Source organism: Podarcis cretensis, assembly GCF_951804945.1.
Source record: "Podarcis cretensis genome assembly, chromosome: 14".
NCBI classification, from domain to species: domain Eukaryota; kingdom Metazoa; phylum Chordata; class Lepidosauria; order Squamata; family Lacertidae; genus Podarcis; species Podarcis cretensis.
The window spans coordinates 40,752,281-40,770,784 of record NC_137183.1 but is presented as its reverse complement, the minus strand read 5'-3'; the positions used below and the strand labels follow the sequence as shown (position 1 = coordinate 40,770,784).

The 18,504-nt window shown below is 44.6% G+C and overlaps 1 protein-coding gene across 1 annotated transcript in view; it reads right to left on the bottom strand.

Moving 5' to 3' along the window:
• Positions 1 to 18,260, bottom strand: part of LOC307202457 (bMERB domain-containing protein 1) — a 45,686-nt gene extending 27,426 nt beyond the window's left edge. Inside the window, exon 1 of the mRNA XM_079952454.1 lies at positions 17,929 to 18,260. Coding sequence (XP_079808580.1) covers positions 17,929 to 18,034 — 106 coding nt within the window. The 5' untranslated portion in view covers positions 18,035 to 18,260. The remainder of the gene's footprint in view (positions 1 to 17,928) is intronic.
• Positions 18,261 to 18,504: the final 244 nt, after the last annotated feature.

The window sequence follows — 18,504 nt, the reverse complement described above, 5'->3', positions numbered from 1 at the left end:
TTAGTCATGCTGGCCACATGACCCGGAAGCTGTACGCTGGCTCCCCCGGACCATAAAGCGAGATGAGCGCCGCAACCCCAGAGTCGGCCATGACTGGACCTAATGGTCAGGGGTCCCTTTACTTTTACCTATTGTGTCAATACCGTTGCAGAATACATTATACATTGAATAAATCGGGGAAGGGACTGACAGGACATGTCTCAGGAAGAAGGATCCCGAAGCCAAATCTAATGGGTTAATGAAGTAACAGTAGGCAAATTATAGCAATGCACAATGACTATATTAGCCACATACATTTCATTGTTGGCTTCATGTCCATTGCACCCACAACTATTTCTTGTTTGTTTCCTTGATACCCCACCTTCCCTCCAAGCTCAAAGTGCCACACATGGTTCTCCCTCACGCCACTTAATCCTCATAGCAACCCTGTAAGGTAGGTTAGGGGCTAAGAGACAGCGACTGGTCCAACCAAGGTCATCCAGCAAGCTTCGTGACCGAAAGGTGATTTGAACCCTGGTCTCCCAGGTCCCAAGTCTGACACTTTCACCCAGGCATAGGCAAACTCGGCCCTCCAGATGTTTTGGGAGTACAACTCCCATCATCCCTGACCACTGGTCCTGTTAGCTAGGGATGATGGGAGTTGTAGTCCCAAAACATCTGGAGGGCCAAGTTTGCCTATGCCTGCTCTCACCACTACACCACACTGGGCCTAGCAGGAAAAGGAAGCTTTTCCCCCTGGTTAGTTTTTTCTTGCCCTCCCTATGCTAAGACGAGAGTCAGGAGTCAAATAACCGCAACAGAACTTGGAGGCGAGGCATTTTGTCGATATCCTGTGTGTTTGCACAGGAACCACTAATTCCCCACTCAATAAGCCAAGTGCCTTAGGCTAACAAGCAGATATTACGGGCCCTGCTCTGTAGGCAAAATAAAATTCAAACTTTGGCAAACTTCTGTCCACCCTCACACCCTGATCCTCAGAGGTGGGGAGAAACCCACCACTGGAATCAACGTACCACATGCCCTGCTGAACATTCCTCTTTAAAGAATGTTCCTTTTAAAAAAAACAAAAATGCTTCCTCTCCTGATATGAGTCAGTAAAATGGGATTAATTAAGACTTCGCTGCCAGTTCTGAAGAGCAATAGCCAGAATGGCTGAGGCATCTCCGGTTGATTTTCTTCATACACTTTGCCCTCCGAAAGCACTACAAGCAACACTTTGACTCTGTTGTTTGCTTTACACAGTTGCCTCTTGCTTGGCAAATGGGTTGGTGCTATTTCATAGCTGACTGCTGCCGTCTGAAGTGACTTTATGAAGCATTTCATTGCTCTCCTTTCGTGACAGGTGTTCAGCACTTCCAAACAGGAGCAGCTAGACCCTGCCCTGCCAGGTGAAAATGAGAGAGAAGCTTTGTAACAATAGGTGTTTCTCAAAGAGTGGGCTGGGACCAATCAGAGGCTACTTCTTTTAGGTGGGCCTCAGCGCCACAGCCTATCGAGCGCCTGCTCACTTGCTTGCCCTGCCCCATTTTGGTTGGACCAATCCCAGGACCAGCATCTCCTTGCATGATGATTAAAGATGGCCAGGAGGCAAAGAAGTTCAGGGGGAGAAGGGAGGTTTCCCTGCTTTGGGGTGGTAGGTGGTAGGGAAAGGGCCACGGGCCAGATGCAGATGAGGTGCTGAAGGGAATTAGAAGATTAAAGTTTAATATTTCAGTAGCAGTAAACTCCTCCAAATCACTTCTCATACAGAATTTAGTCTTGAAAAAGGCCTCCTGTTGCCTAGCAAAGCCTTCCTTCAAATTTTACTTTAGTCAAAAGGTGGGAGCCCACAAGAACCACATTGCCACATAATTAATTAAGGATTTTCACAGAAAGCTCTAAAATCAGCCAGCAGAACTCTAAAAAGACCGGGTCAAAAGGAACCAATTAGTACACCTGTTTTACCAGTGAGGAACACTGAGCCCGAAGGATAAGCGATTAGCAAAAGGTCACCCATTCGAGAGAAACTTTTTCTAAATTATCAGCTATTGGGAGTCAGAGAGCCTTGCAAATCTACAGCAAATCACCCGGTAGATCCCAGTTTACCTTCTGCTAGGGGCGGAGGAGAGATTCAGTTCAGTACACAGGCTGGAAAAACACAGTCCATCCTTCGAAAGCCGCCCTTCCTGAATTTTGCGATGCAGTTTTCCCCAGCCAAGTAATAGGCACCAAAATGCATATACTGGTGTGTGCATACACATCCATGCATCAGTGAAAATAACACCAAAAAAATTGCACAAGAAGAGAAGATCGCTTTGCAGAATTGTGCAAATTAGTGGATATTTCATATAAAAATGCATACAGTTGACAAATTTGTAGCAAAATGGTGGTGATTTTCAGGAAGACTTAAACCAAAAAAACCCCTGCAAACTGGTGTAGAAATGTGGAGAACTGAACTTATCATTAGAAAAAAGAGAAACAAATGAAAATTAAGACAGAGTGATGGAGTCTTCCATCCCAACCTTCTGCCTACCCTGTGCTACCTAGAGGGTACCTGTCAGCCAGAGTAGACATCACTGAGTCAGATATATCAGTGATCTGACACCTGATATAAAACCCTCTAATCTCCTTTGCTATTGTGATTATTTCCATGTTCTCACGTTACCTGAGACATGTTCTCACAAATGGTTACTTCAGTACAACAGATTCTTAATATCTCTCCTATTCTTACTGGGGGATGACTCACAAAACCTTGCTTATCACTGCAATGCACCGATGAAAGCATGAACAAATGCATCACTGCCACGGATCTGCTTCCACGAATAAAGGCCTTTTAAAAAAATCATGCAGAAATAATTACGTTCATGCTGGGAAGACTCATGCTTCATCCTCCAAAGCGTGTCTGGTTGTTTTCCAGTGCCTCTTCTTTAACATATCTATTTTTGGTTTAAGATGCAGATTGAGGTTGTCATTGAGGTTGTTCATTCATGGTTCTCTAGCCTTCTACAGAGGTACTATTATATTTGCTAATGTGTCGTAAACTTTTTTGAAAGGTTACTTAATTATTCATTTATAAGAGCATTTGTAAACCACCGATTCATTAAAAAAAATTACAGTGGTATACAATAAAGTCATGCGAATGTCATAAAGCTATTGAATCAAAAACACCAAGCAAATAACCATCACCGAACTGAATTAATTCTTTAAGAACTCCTGTGTGAAACAGAAGCTTTCCAGTAGCCAAAAATCTCTGAATGGTAGGTGCTACTCTGATTTCAATAGAAACAGTATTCCAAAGTAGGATAGCACATTGCCTAATGGTTCAGTTTGTATAGAAGCTAAACACCAGATTGAGCTGGATGTAAGATTTTCCTCCACTGAAGAAAACACACAAACTGGGACACGTTAGGTCAGAATGCAAAATTCATGAGGGTTTGCTTTTGTGGACAGATGTGAGAGACCAGGGCTGGCCCACCCATGAGGTCGGCTGAGGCAGCCACCTTGGGTGGCAGAACCTCAAGAAGCAGTGCCCCCCTGGGCACCCCATCCCACTGCCTCCATGGCTGGTGGAGAGCAGCAGTGACTTTGGGCAAGATCTCGTGATATTCCATGTGCTCCATGAGATCTCACATGAACCTGCTGTTGTCCTCACTGCTTCATGGGCAGCACCAAACAGCCCAGGTAGGGGAGGCATTGGTAAGGGGGATTTGGTGGTGGGACAGGGGCAAAGAGGCACCTTCCTATTTCGCTTCAGGCAATGAAATGGGATGCGCCTCCCCTGCGAGGGACAGTCAGACAGGAAAATTCTCTGGGAATTCGGTATCTACTCTTTGCATATATAAATAGAAGTGAAGAGGATTAGAAGCTTATTATTCATTTCAGAGAGATGCCTTATCTTGAAGGGCCGAGATTAATTATTAGCATGATCCTGGTGCTATTGCGTGTCTCGACTTGTTCCCAATATGTTATATAGACAAATGGAAATGAAAGACTTTAAACACATGTTATTTGTTGATTATTGGAGGATAGATAGATAGATAGATGTTCTTAGTTGACTCATTGTCTAGAATAATTTTTTCCTTTGCAGTTCTCTCCCACACACATTTATTCTCTTATTCTACCAAAAGACTCTGCTGAGTTGCCTTGCACAATGCATTTTGTTATGTGGAAATGTTACACTAGTTGTCCCTGTTTAATGTAAACTGGCGTAATTTCTTTCCTTTATCAAATTCAATGTTGTTTTGGTGTTGCTGTTTGTTTTTTAAAAAATCAACTCGACACTTAACAGAACTGGAAAACCACAGCTGAAACTGTGGCAGCCTCAAATGAGCAGGCTGACTGTGGAGGTCCAGAGGAGACCTCCCAAGCCATGGAGAGCAGCAGAAATGGGGAATGCAGGACACACACCCCACACACAAACCTTTTCTGCTTTCCTCCAAGTGGGAGACAGAGAGTGGTGCCAGCAGTAGCAGAAAGAAGGCAGAAACCCACTGGGTAAAACAAGAGCCTAAAGCAGAGTTGGGGAATCTGTAGGACTCCATCTCCCATCAGGCCCCAACCATCATGGCCAATGCTCAGGGGTGATGGGAGTTGTGGTCCAGCAACATCTGAATGGCCACAGGTCCCCTGCTTTAAAGGGGCAGCATCTCCCTATAAACCAAATAATATTGTGTTGCTCCAGGTCCTCATTTGTCTGCTTTCTACCTGCCAAATACTCACACCGAGCCAAGGCCATTGAGACTGGTAGGGTGGGCAGCAGGGAGCCTAACAGTAGGTGGCGCCAGAGCCAATTGATTCTCATTTTTATCCCCATCCTCCTCTCTGTTGTGTTCTACAAGGGCAAAGCTGAGACTTTAGAGGAGGAAGCTGTCACAGGCAATGCCCCGCCCCCTCTGGCTTGGTAATAAATAAGGAGGAAGGGAGGGAAATCCATGAAATCCACAAGCTTCACCCCATGTCTCTCATCAAATTTAACCAAATCCCTTCTTCTTGTTCTTGTTGTTGTTTAGTCTTTTAGTCGTGTCCGACTCTTCGTGACCCCATGGACCAGAGCTATGAGCTATGCCATGCAAGGCCACCCAAGACGGACAGGTCATAGTGGAGAGTTTTGACTAAACGTGATCCACCTGGAGCAGGAACTGGCAAGCCACTCCAGTATCCCTGCCAAGAAAACTCTGCCACCTCATTGTTGTTGTTGTTTAGTCATTTAGTCGTGTCTGACTCTTCGTGACCCCATGGATCAGAGCACGCCAGGCACTCCTGTCTTCCACTGCCTCCCACAGTTTGGTCAAACTCATGCTGGTAGCTTCAAGAACACTGTCCAACCATCTCGTCGTCTGTCGTCCCCTTCTCCTTGTGCCCTCCATCTTTCCCAACATCAGGTTTTATTCCAGGGAGTCTTCTCTTCTCATGAGTTGGCCAAAGTATTGGAGCCTCAGCTTCATGACCTGTCCTTCCAGTGAGCATTCAGGGCTGATTTCCTTAAGAGTGGATAGGTTTGATCTTCTTGCAGTCCATGGGACTCTCAAGATTCTCCTCCAGCACCAGAATTCAAAAGCATCAATTCTTCGGCGATCAGCCTTCTTTATGGTCCAGCTCTCCCTTCCACACATCACTACTGGGGAAATCATAGCTTTAACTATACGGACCTTTGTTGGCAAGGTGATGTCTCTGCTTATGTCTCTGCAGATGTCTCTGGTGATGTCCCATAGCCTTGTACAAAACTACAGTAGCTAAGTGGGTTATTGCAAAAGTGTGTCAGGCCCCCTCCGGCTCCCTTTGAACACCAAATGTGTGCAAAGCTTTGAAACCAAAACTCAAGGAAATGTATTCCAAAGCTATCTTTATGATTTACTGGCTTAAGGGTGGAGTTTAGGTCAGCAGCCCAGCAGCTATTTCTGAGGGTGAATGTTATAAGATACCTTCACTAAAGGAGACTGTGGCAAGCAGATTCCAGGCACTGTAATAATCAATACAATGTAATAAATAAATGGGAATGCTTTCACCCCACCCCAGAGAGTCCTAATGCTGGGGGGGGGGGGAGATTATTCAATCATACTAGAATACGTTTAGCATGGATAGCTGTTTTGAGGCTGGTTGAAACCTATGAAAGGAACGATCAATTATTCAGATGGCAGCAGCTTAGCCTTTTTTTAGAAATGGTAGATTCTCAAGGAAATTAAAGAATGACCAAATGCCTCCGTGTTACTCTTGGATCCAAGTCATATTCATTCAGTTTCTACGTGAGCCAAGGCTTTTAGCATAGTGGCACCAGTAATTTGGAATGCTAATGGAATCTGACAGGCACCTGCAATTCTGATATTTCATCGCCTGCTGAAAACATCTGTGTTTCCCCAAGCGTTTTCGAAGAATTAATTCGATTCAGTGTTGGTCATTTGTTCTGTGTTTTATGGTTTTATAATTTTATGATGTTTTCGTGGCCTTATGGTACACTGCCATAATATTTTTAATGACTTGGCTATTTATAAATATTCTTCTAAATAAATGAAATTAAGAAGATGTTTTGACTGGAAACGTGCATGAAAAATAGCAGGGCCTGCCGACGACACGAGAGTCACTTAAGATAGCAGAACGGAAACTCGAGTATCTCTCTGGCTTATCAGTAGCTTTGACTCATTTGTTATCTAATGATGGGGAAATGAGGTTTTACCACTCAACACATTGGGTTTCATAGGCAGCGAGCAGCACCAAACACCGTCCATGACTCAAATGCTGGACGCCCTATGGCTATGTGAAGGAAAGGCACTCTCCACTTTGAAAGAATCTAGTCGTCTAGTCCAGCCCCCCTGCAAGGCATGAATTTCAACACAGTTTCCCATCCAATCTGAAACCAGACCAGACCCTGCTTAGCTTTGCAAATGTGCTAGCAGTTTTACTGCTGCACCACTAGGGGTTAATTATAATTGAATCTTAAAACTGGAAATTAAATTAAGGCATCAATCCTAAGAATGCTTATTGGACATTAAGTCCTCTTTTTTTAATATTTTATTAAATTTTCATAGTACACAATATACATACAAGATCCCTTCACCAAAAAATAGTACACAAAAAAGCCAGAACAAATACACCAAAAAACCATATAGAAAAAAGGAAATAAAAAATAAAAAATGAAAAGAAAAAACCAACCATTCAATACAATTTTTTTATATATAACTAACTGGACTTCCTCACATCTCCTTTACCCTGCATTATTTATATTAAAAATATCAGCAAATTATTACCTTGTTTCATACCTTATTTTGTACTTTCCAAATATTATACTCCTAAATTTAAGATAATTTTTATCATTTACTCATACCTTAAATTTAAACATATTGTTGCCTTAAATTTCGACCTTATCTTACTTATAACTTAATTTTCTATTTTACAAAATCTATTTGCTGGAACTGAGATTTTCTAAATCGTGCAGATACTTAACATTCATACAACTTATATTGTTTTTGTAAATAGTCCTTAAACTTCTTCCAGTCCTCTTCCGTTGTTTCTTCTCCCAAGTCTCGGATTCTGCCAGTCATTTCAGCCAATTCCATATAATCCATCAATTGCGTCTGCCACTCTTCCAGTGTGGGCAAGTCTTGTGTCTTCCAATACTTTGCAATAAGTATTCTTGCTGCTGTTGTCGCATACATAAAGAAACTTCTGTCCTTCTTTGACACTTTCTGGCCGACAATGCCCAAGAGGAAGGCCTCCGGTTTCTTAACAAAGGTATATTTAAATACCTTTTTTAGTTCATTATAGATCATTTCCCAGAAGACCCTCACTTTTGGGCATGTCCACCAGAGGTGGAAAAATGTCCCCTCAGCCTCTCTACATTTCCAACATTTATTATCAGACAGGTGATATATTTTTGCAAGCTTGACTGGGGTCATGTACCACCTATATATCATTTTCATAATATTCTCCTTCAAGGCATTACATGCCGTGAATTTTATTCCGGTGGTCCATAACCTTTCCCAGTCCTCAAACATAATGTTATACCCAATATCCTGAGCCCATTTTATCATGGCTGATTTAACAGTCTCATCCTGTGTGTTCCATTTAAGCAGCAAGTTATACATTCTCGAAAGTACCTTAGTCTTTGGTTCCAACAGTTCTGTCTCTAATTTCGACTTCTCCACCTGGAATCCTATCTTTTTATCCAATATAAAAACCTCTTGAATTTGAGCGTAGTATAACCAATCTTGCACCTTATTCTTTAATTTCTCCAAGCTCTGCAACCTCCATTTGTATCCAATTTTTTCTATTATTTCCCAATATTTCGGCCAACAGGCCTCCATATTGAGTCTTTTCCGGGCCTTAGCCTCCATTGGTGATAGCCATCTCGGGGGACATTAAGTCCTTTAAAAGCAGTGGAACTTCCTTTGGAGAAACTGGGATGATACTCAGTTTTGCTCCTCTGGTTCCCAATGGTCACATCTACACTAGACATTTCAAGCACATTTACAAACTACAGTTCCCAGAATTCTTTGGGGGAAGCTATGTGCTTAAATGTATGGTGCGGCGGATGTTATGTGTATTTTTTTCCAACTGGTCCAACGCTACATATGCAACTAAAGAATAGGACACCTGGAGTCTTTTTCACAAGCTTTGTGAGGAAGATCTAAGGTGTGTCTGCTTCACACAGCTGCAAGATGCTACGTACTAAAACCAGTGTTGAAAAATAATTCTTCAAAATCATCTTTGTTGGACTGGTCATGTTGTTCAGATGCCCTGTTATTGTCTTCCAAAGCAACTACTCTATTCCGAACTTAAAAATGGAAAGCGTAATGCTGGTGGTCAACCAAAAGGTTTAAAGACTCTCTCAAGGCAAATCTTTAAAAAGGTAGTATAAACACTGACAACTGGGAAACACTGGCCTGCGAGTGCTCCAATTGTAGAACAGCCTTTACCAAAGGTGTTGTGGGCTTTGAAGATGCTCAAACTCAGGACGAGGGGGGGAACATGCTAAGAGGAAGGCATGCTTGGTAAACCCTCATTGTGATCAGCTCCTGCCTGGAAACCAATGTCCCCACTGTGGAAGGACGTGTGGATCCAGAATTAGCCTCCACAGTCATTTACGGACTCACTGTTAAAACCATGTTTATGATATAAGATAACTAAGAAATTCTTGAAAGTAACAAAATAGGCCTAGGGATAGAAAAAGATTAGTATAGTGAATATTATGGACTAGAATAGAAAGTAAAGATAAGAAGTTTGTAACTGAAAGAAGATATTTGTAATATAAATATGAAATTGGAAACTGTTAAATATGTGATACACTGAAATTCAGTTTAGAGGGTGTCAAGGAAGTCATATAGCAATGTAATTTAACCAGGAAACAAGAAGAAACAATTCTTCTTTTATTTTTATTTTTTGTTGTTAAGTGTTTATGTTGTGTTAAGTGTAATGTTTTTTCCTTTGTGTTAATGTTTGTGCTTTATAAGAGAAAATTAATTTAAAAATTGGGGGGGACGACAACAGTGTTTATGGAAGACAATCTTACTCGGCTACGAGTGATCACCAAAGAAGAAGACTAAAACTGAAATGCAACAACTGTATTCTGATGAGTTTATTTTTTAAAAACGTCTTGAGCTAGATGGCAACCCTCTTATTTGCTACATCGTACAGCTGTGATTCTCTAAAACTATGGGTAGACTCAAAGAGATCACAGAACACTTGGAAGGAAGGATGTAGAAATGTTTAGGGGGAGAGGATCCTGAAATATTTTTGTTTACAAAAATAATAGATTGCTTAATAAAATTTTAAAAATCAGCAGTTTGCCATAAAAATGCAACTACCACTATAAAAACATAAACAACATTCAATAAAATTACTGTCCAAAAGTGGGTGAAAACACAAGTGTGTATCTCAAATGAAAATGAGCCATGTACAAAACAAAAATTAAATATTTCAGAGTCTAGGAAAGCTTGGGTAAATGTAAACATTTTAAAGACGTGTTTAAAGGTCACTGCTGTCTCCACCTTGTGAATTAGCTGAGGGAAGGCATTCCAGAGGATTGGGTACAATTGCTCAGAAGGCCTGATTCTGCATTGTCACCAAGTGACAATCTGCTGGTCGTGGAATCTCCTCAGAAGATAATACAAATCAGCTTGGTCTGTACCAAGGGAGGTGGTCTATTTGGGGCTTTAAACATCAACTACAAAGCTTTGAACTTGGCATGGTAGCTAATAGCCGGCCAATACAGCTGCATTTTGCACTATCTACAACTTCCAAACCAGGTGTAAGTGTAGTCTGACATACAGCACATGACAGTGAGATGAACACGAGCTTACCAATGTATGGACCGCCATAGCAAAGCTACCCCTATCTAGGATTGGTTGTAGCTGATGCACCAAGCAAAGTTGGGAATGGGGTGCTCAGAGCCTGGGACTCTAGTGACAGCAATGGATCTGGGAGCATCTCCCAAACGTTGAGTCTGCTCCTTCAGAGGGAGTGCAGCCCCATCCAGAGCTGGTACACAACTGGGAACCACCCATTTGCAAGGTCTCCATCTTGTCAGGATTCAGTCACAATTCATCCGACCCATGACTACATCCATGCACAGGTTTGGGAAATGCATGGCTTCTCCTGGTTCAGATGTTACAGAGGAATAGAGCTAGGTACCTGTATCTCCTTGTGACTGCACCAAGTTGGCATCCGAGATGGAGGTGGAGCATTTGAGGAAAGGTTGTAGCATTTGAAGTTTTTGGTTTAGAGAAAAGGCAAGCAAGATAGTTTATGAAATTATGGGTGGTGGTGGTGTTGATGATGATGATGATGATGATATATTTATACCCTGCCCACCTGGCTGGGTTTTCCCAGCCACTCTGGGCAGCTCCCAACAGAATATTAAAAACATGATAAAACATCAAACATTTAAAACCTTCCTAAACAGGGCTGCCTTCAGATGCCTTCTAAAAGTCAGATAGTTGTTTATATCCTTGACATAAGTCCCCCCCCCCTCTCTCATAACCCTAGAATTCATGGACATCAGTGAATCTGGATGTGTGAAGATGCAGAACAGATAAAAGAAAGTACTCTTTACATGGTGCATGGTTAAACTTTGGGATCCATTCACACAAGAAGCAGTGGTGGCCACTTCAATGGCTTTCAAAAGAGTTGAACAAGTTCAGGGAAGATCAGTGGCTATGTTCCACCTCTATGGAGGAAGGCAGAAATGCTTCTGAAGGCAGTTGCTGGAAACCTCATTGATGGCGGGGAGAGTGCTCATGTGTTCAGGTCCACGCCAACAAACAATAGGGACCACTATGCCATCACCTCAAACCATGAAAGGAGATTTTGGTCCTTAGTTTCTGGGGCATTTAACACCAATGACCTCTCTTCTCTACCTAGTGGTTGCTACCACTACTTTTTGAGTGTCTTGCACAAGGATCATTCCAGTGGGGCAGCCTGTTGTCATTCTGTGTTCAGGTCCTGTTTGCAGGTTTCCCACAGGCATCTGGTTGGCCACTGTGAGATCAGGATACTGGACTAGATGGGCCACTGGCCTGCTCCAGCAAACTCCTTTTATGTTCTTACATAAGAGGTAAGGTAAAGGTAAAAGGGAGGGACACGGGTGGCGCTGTGGGTTAAACCACAGAACCTAGGACTTGCCGATCAGAAGGTCGGCGGTTCGAATCCCCGCAATGGGGTGAGCTCCCGTTGCTCGGTCCCTGCTCCTGCCAACCTAGCAGTTCGAAAGCAGGTCAAAGTGCAAGTAGATAAATAGGTACTGCTCCAGCAGGAAGGTAAACGGCATTTCAGTGTGCTGCTCTGGTTGGCCAGAAGCGGCTTAGTCATGCTGGCCACATGACCTGGAAGCTGTACGCCGGCTCCCTTGGCCAATAAAGCGAGATGAGCGCCGCAACCCCAGAGTTGGCCACGACTGGACCTAATGGTCAGGGGCCCCTTTACCTTTACCTAAAGGTAAAAGACCCTGAACACAAAGCTAGGACACCTGAATCACTGAGAGCTAGGACATCTGAATAGGTTGGGTGTTGTTTTACAAAATATGTCAACTGTTGCATGTTGGATATGTGTGGATGAGTTCTCCCCCACTCAACCTTTGATGGATTTATGAATTGTAGAGCTCCACATGAATTATCCACATTGCTTTTGAAATTTTGTAGTCCAACCCGCTGCAGGAATTTCAACTAGATCATATATGACAGATGACCATCCAACCTCTGCTTAGAAACCTCCAAGGAAGGAGAGTCATTGCTTCTCAGGGCAGTCTGTTCCACTGCCAAACAGAAAGTTCCTCCTGATGTTTAGCTGGCATCCCTTTTTTTGTATCTTGAAGCCATCAGTTCGGGTCCTAGCCTCTAGAGCAGGAGGAAACAAGATTGCTCCACCACAGCCCTTGAGATAGTTGAAGATGGCTGTCTTATCTCCTCTCAGTCTCCTCTTTTCCAGGCTAAACACACGCAACTCCCTCAACCGTTCCTTATGAGGCTTGGTCTCCAGACCCTTGGTCACCAGAGGATTGGTCAAATCTATACAGGCTAAGACTATTAGTAGCTGCTAGCCATAATGGTTCGGTTCACTGTCGGAGTCAGTATCTCTCTTTTGCTTCTTTTTTTCTGTCACGATTGCAAATTTTAAAAACGATTTTGGTTTTGTTTTTTTTTTTAAAAAAAAAAACCCTCCAGCCTACCAGCGCTGTGAAAATCATCCCCAGCACTGACAGAGCTGAAAAAACCGCTAGCGGGGGAGAAATGGCTTCCCCACCTCCCCCGACCACCAACATATGCGTAAAAATGCATCAAATTAGTGAAAACTCCATATGGAAGTGCGAACGAGGACTGCTATTTATAGAAGCTTGTAAATCAGGGGGTTCTCACTCTGCATCACGGAGATCATCTTCTCTTTTGACTGTGAAGCAATAAATTAGGAACATGGCAAACTGCTTTGTAGCAGGTCAGATCCGCTGTCCGTCTAGTTCAGCACAGTCTCTTCCAGGGGCAAAAAAAAAGGAAGTGACCCCCCCTCCAAATGTTGTTGGACTCCAACGCAGTGGTGGAGAGCAGGTGGGGGCGGGGCTGGTGCACATCCTGGGGGCAGGGCGGGGTGCCCAATGCAGGGGGGCAGCTGCGAAGGCACCCTGGGGATCGCGCTGCCGGGGGCGGGGCACTCCCCCCGCACTCCTCTTCCTCCAGCAGTGCTCCAACGCCCATCAGCCCCAACCAGCATGGCCTGTGGCCAGACCTGAAGTGCCAGACCTGAAGGAAGTCCAACAGCACTTGGAGGGCAGGAAGTTTGCTGCCCCTGGTCTGTTCTGATTGGCTGTAGCTCTTCACTTTCTACTTTATTCTTCTACCTGGAGATGCCAGGGTTTGAACCTGGGGCCGTCTGCAGCACGGCGTATTCTCAGCCAATGAGCTATGGCCTCTTCCTCAAGACAGGCCAATGGTCCATGATGATACTGTCTACACCAGGGGTCAGCAAATGTTTTCAGCAGGGGGCCAGTCCACTGTCCCTCAGACCTTGTGGCAGACCAGACTATATTTGGGGGGGGGCGGAATGGATGAATTCCTATGCCCTACAAATAACCCAGAGATGCATTTTAAATAAAGGGACATATTCAACTCATGTAAAAACACGCTGATTCCCAGACCATCTGTGGGCCTGATTTAGAAGGTGATTGGGCCAGATAATTTGCCTACCCATAGTCTACACACTGACTGGTGGCAGCTGTCCAGGGTTTCAGGCAAAGTGTCTTTTTTCAGCTCTGTCTGGAGATGCTGGGGTTTGAAACTGTCCTTCTGCACACAAAGCAGTTGCCCCTTACCCCTGTGGTAAGAATTTACTTCTATGCCACTTTGTTTGTTACGCAGGTGAGGAACCACCTTTTAAATAAAGCATTGGAATCCAGGAGGGACCCAGTGTTTATTGTAGCTATTGAAATTGGTCTCTGATTCTTATATCACCCCTAATATGGGAAGCTGCCTTATATAAAGTCTGGTCATTGGGCCATATTGTTCAGCATTGTCTACACTGATTGGAAATGGATCTCCAAGGTTTCAGGCAGCAGAGAGCTGCTGTCACTTAGTGTAGATAAAAAGGAGTTGGGTGGAGCAATGGTCCAACTTCTATGCTCCTATGACTAACCGACTTATTATGACATAGCACTTAGCTTTTGTGAACTAAGGACTGCTTCCTATCTGCAGTTGTGTCATCCAAATATGGGCTGTAGCCAATGCTGGTCCGACTCAGAGTAGACCCACTGAAATTAACAGACACGGCTAACTTTTGCACATCAGTCTCAGTGGGTCTACTCTGGTTGGGATTGAGTTGGGTGCAACCTTATGCTTATACACAGGTGTATCGGTACGGTCTGTGGCAATTGAATTAAAGCTTAAACATATGCAAAATAAGCACAGTCACATTCACAACAGCTGTAATGGCTAAGGACACAGTCTGTAGTGGGACAGGAAGCCCTTATCTCTCTATTCATACCCAAACAAATAGAATCAAACCAACTGATAAGTTGTGATTCACCCAAACAACATGCACCTTGCCCAGCAGTGACAGAAAGTTACCAAGAAGAAAAATCACTTCTGGATTCTTAGAACATTTCCAGGAAACTAATTCACTTTATGATGCCATAGTGGTCGATACCACAGCACCACATCTAACCCCAGTCTTGTCTATTACTTATTTATTTCATAAAACCTATACACCATTCAATTGCAAAACAACAGCAACAAAGCCGTTTGCCAAAAAAAGTGTTCTACAGAGTGATCCAATGCATGGCTACTCAGAAGTAAATCTCACTGAAAACTTACTCCCAGGTAAGTATGTTAAGGAATCTCTATATTTAGGAATTCCTGGGAGTAGGAGTGGAAGTGTCAATTTCATTTCTCTCGGTTTCTCTCTCTTTTTTTATTCCTAAATTCATTTCTCCGCATTTCGATGCAGTCTGTGTTTTTGTTTGCTTTTAAATGCTCATAAAAATTCACCAGCATTTCAGTGAGGCTTTCTAATAATGAGCACAATTTTGTCTGCAGTTTTGACTAACGCATACATTTTTGCAAGCAATTTCCCCCTTGTACGAAGCATTTTTGTATATTTTCTTCTATATTCATTTTCACCCACACTTTCCCTCCAGTAGATGCATTTCAATAGACATTGGCGAGTTGCAGAACAGCATCGCAAAATCTGAACAAGCGCGGATTTTGAAGGATGGCTGTACTCCAGTTCTCATATGGTTTGGGAAAGTACAAATGGGATAGATTCAGCTTTAAATGTGAACTGAATCAGATTTCTCCCCCATCCCTACTGGGAGTAAGCCAGTGGTGTCTGATCCATCAGGGCCTTGCCTTGTCCCACCAACTTCAGTCTGCCTTCCTCAGAGGATTTTCTCTGCCAATTATTATATTTGGCTCCGCCTACCCATAAGTCTGGGGGCGCGGGTGGCGCTGTGGGTTAAACCACAGAGCCTAGGACTTGCCGATCAGAAGGTCGGTGGTTCAAAACCCCGCGACGGGGTGAGCTCCCATTGCTCGGTCCCTGCTCCTGCCAACCTAGCAGTTCGAAAGCACAAAGTGCAAGTAGATAAATAGGTACTGCTCTGGCGGGAAGGTAAACAGCGTTTATGTGCACTGCTCTGGTTCTCCAGAAGTGGCTTAGTCATGCTGGCCACATGACCCAGAAGCTGTACGCCGGCTCCCTTGGCCAATAAAGCAAGATGAGCGCCGCAACCCCAGAGTCAGTCACGACTGGACCTAATGGTCAGGGGTCCCTTTACCTTTACCCATAGGTCTTATTGCCTTTTGCCCTACCAGTCCTTATGGGCACCAGTCACCACTGGAGTAAGCCCTATTGAACTTCTTCTGAATAGATGTGTCTAGAATTGCACTGCTAGTCTGGTTCAGCTCTGTTTTGGGAATCACCAAGCCAACCAGTTCTGAATCAATGCCAACCACTGCAACAAAAACTATCGCTGCAATGGAAGAGGTAGGTTTTGGGGTGAGAGTTCGATCAAAGTGCTGCTGGAAACTCTTATCAAAGTCTAGGGATGGGGTGCCAAAGACCAAGAGATGCAGCTGAAACCCAACGATGGGAGCAACCAAGGCAACAGTTTGAAAGCTCTTTGGTGTAAGATGTGGGGCAACCTCCTAATAATGTACATTGATGCACATAATCAAACTGTAGAGGGGGGAAGTACTTTCCCTGCCTATCCCCAAAGGGGAAAGGCCTTAACTCAGTATTAGAGCATTTGCTATGAATGCAGACGGTCCCTGGTTTCATCCCAAGCATCTCCAGGTAAGACTGGTTAGGAGAGACTCCAAGTCTGCAACCCTGGCAAGTCGCTGTCAGTGAGTGTAGACAATGCACAGCTAGATGAACCAATGGGTCTGAGTGGGCATAAGGTAGCTTAGTGTGTCCTGAGAGGCTGCCACACCCAGAAAGCTTCTCACCAAGATCAATTCTACACTTTCAGGAGAAACCTGAAGGCGTTTTACATCCCAGGAGTCCAGGACTTTGAGTGATTTTTGCAGCCAATTCTGGGAGCATCTTGATTTCCCAGGAAAGTGGCAGAGGGAACAAATTGGTGCATAATCAACTGAATTTAATTCTTCCTCCCAATGAAAAGGTTAACAGCTGCTGTCTTTGGGGCAATTGACTTGAACTGGGTGAGGTGGGGGCAGGGAGGATCCAAGCTTCTTTCCATTGGAGGTTTTGGAGCGTGGGTGATTGTTAATGATTGTATTCTTGGGAGAAGCAGGAAGGCTTGAACTGACAAGAGATTTGGCACGCAAGAGCCTTTGTTAAGTCAGCCTGTTCAGCATGTCTGAAACGCCATTGACAAGGGACCATCTTCCCCCTCGCTCCCGTAAGACATCATCCATGGGGCAAGACAGAGTGCATAGATGTCGCTCTTGCCCTTCTCCTACGACTTAAACTGCTGCTAGCAGTTTTCTTTTTTAAAAAATCCATATGCTTTTGTGATGCTATTTGAGAGAGAAATAACAAAGGAAAAGTCTGCCTCTGAGATGCTTCCACAAACCTGCCTCTCCACCCCCTTCTCTAACAGCAAAGCACTTTGCCAGGATTTGTCTAGTTTAGGATTAGTGGTTTTTTGGTTGTTGTTTTTTGCAAAGGCATAATAAAGTACAAGTTACAAGGAGTGGGGCGGAGGGAGACCACCAGAAGATCCCCCTTTCTTCTCTCTCTCTCTCCCCGGTTTATTTTCTCCCACTGAGGGGTAATAAGAGAGAAACCTTTTTCTCAGAGATCTCTCCTCCTCAGCGCCTCAAAAAGCATCACCAGAAAAGCACTAGAGAACATCCTTGCCAAATATAGGCACAACTCCCTTTTGTTCCTAGGAAGCAATTGCTCAGTTGCACGCCTGCTTGGTGATACTAGAACAGAGGGAGGGAGTGTGTGTGTGTGTGTGTGTGTGTGTGTGTGTGAGAGAGAGAGAGAGAGAGAGAGAGAGAGAGAGAGAGAGAGAGACTGACAGACTGAAGGCCATTTGCGGAAGGGCTGTTACTGGTGCTTAGCATGCAGAAGGTCCCAGGTTTAAATCCTGGCATCTTCCAGTAGAGCTTGGAAAGAAACCTCTCTGAAACCCTGGATAGCCACTGCCATTCTGTGCAAACAATATTGAGCCAGAGAGGGATCAATGACTTGACCCAGGATAAACAGTGTTCTTCTGCTTTGGGGAAGGGACACAGCTCAGTGAGAGCACCTGCTTCTCATGCAGAAGGTCCCAAGTTCTATCTGCAGCGTTGGGATTAGAGAAGACCCCTTGCCTGAAGCCCTGGGGATCTTCTGCTACCAGCCAGTGCAGGCAACACTAAGCCAGGTGGACCTATGGTCGACTGGGCAAAAGCAGCTCCTTACGTTGTTGATAGCTGCCCAGCTCCCTAGCTTATCCTATCCGATGCAGAAACAAGGGAGCCGAGACCACGAAGCCCGCATGGGGAGGTGGGAAGTACTTACTTCTCCCTAGCCCCTCGGCTCGCCACGCCGTCTCCTCCACCGCCCCATAGCGTCTCAGAGGCTTCTCTGCTTCCATGCTGGCCGAGATGGATCTCTTTAACTCCATGCCGGAGCCCTTTTCTGCCTGGGCCCTGTTCCCTCGGCTGCTTGGCGGGCTCCCCTTCCTCCTAGCAGACCATCCCAGGCGGAGGAAGGGCTTGAAGGAAAGGGAGACGCAGAGGGACTGCTCGGTACGCGTTTCTCGGCTTGTTTGCTACCAACGCCGGGGCTGGCCAGCCTCGCTGAGCTCACTGCATCTCCCTCCGTCGCGCTGGTACCCAGAGGAGGAGGGAAGGGGAGGGATGCAGCGCGCATGCTCAGTGCGAAGATGCTCGTGAAAGGAAGCGCCCGAGGGAACGCAGGGGAGGGGAGGGGGAAGCAGGCAAACAATGAGGGCAAATATGCCGTAGTGGGGATGGAGGGTATGTATATATACATATTGACTGAGTATGGGAAAATACTAATCAGTGCCCACACATAGCAGGGGGTCAGAGGGAGATAACCTTTTCTGAGTCTCTGTGCTATCTGTGTGTGTTC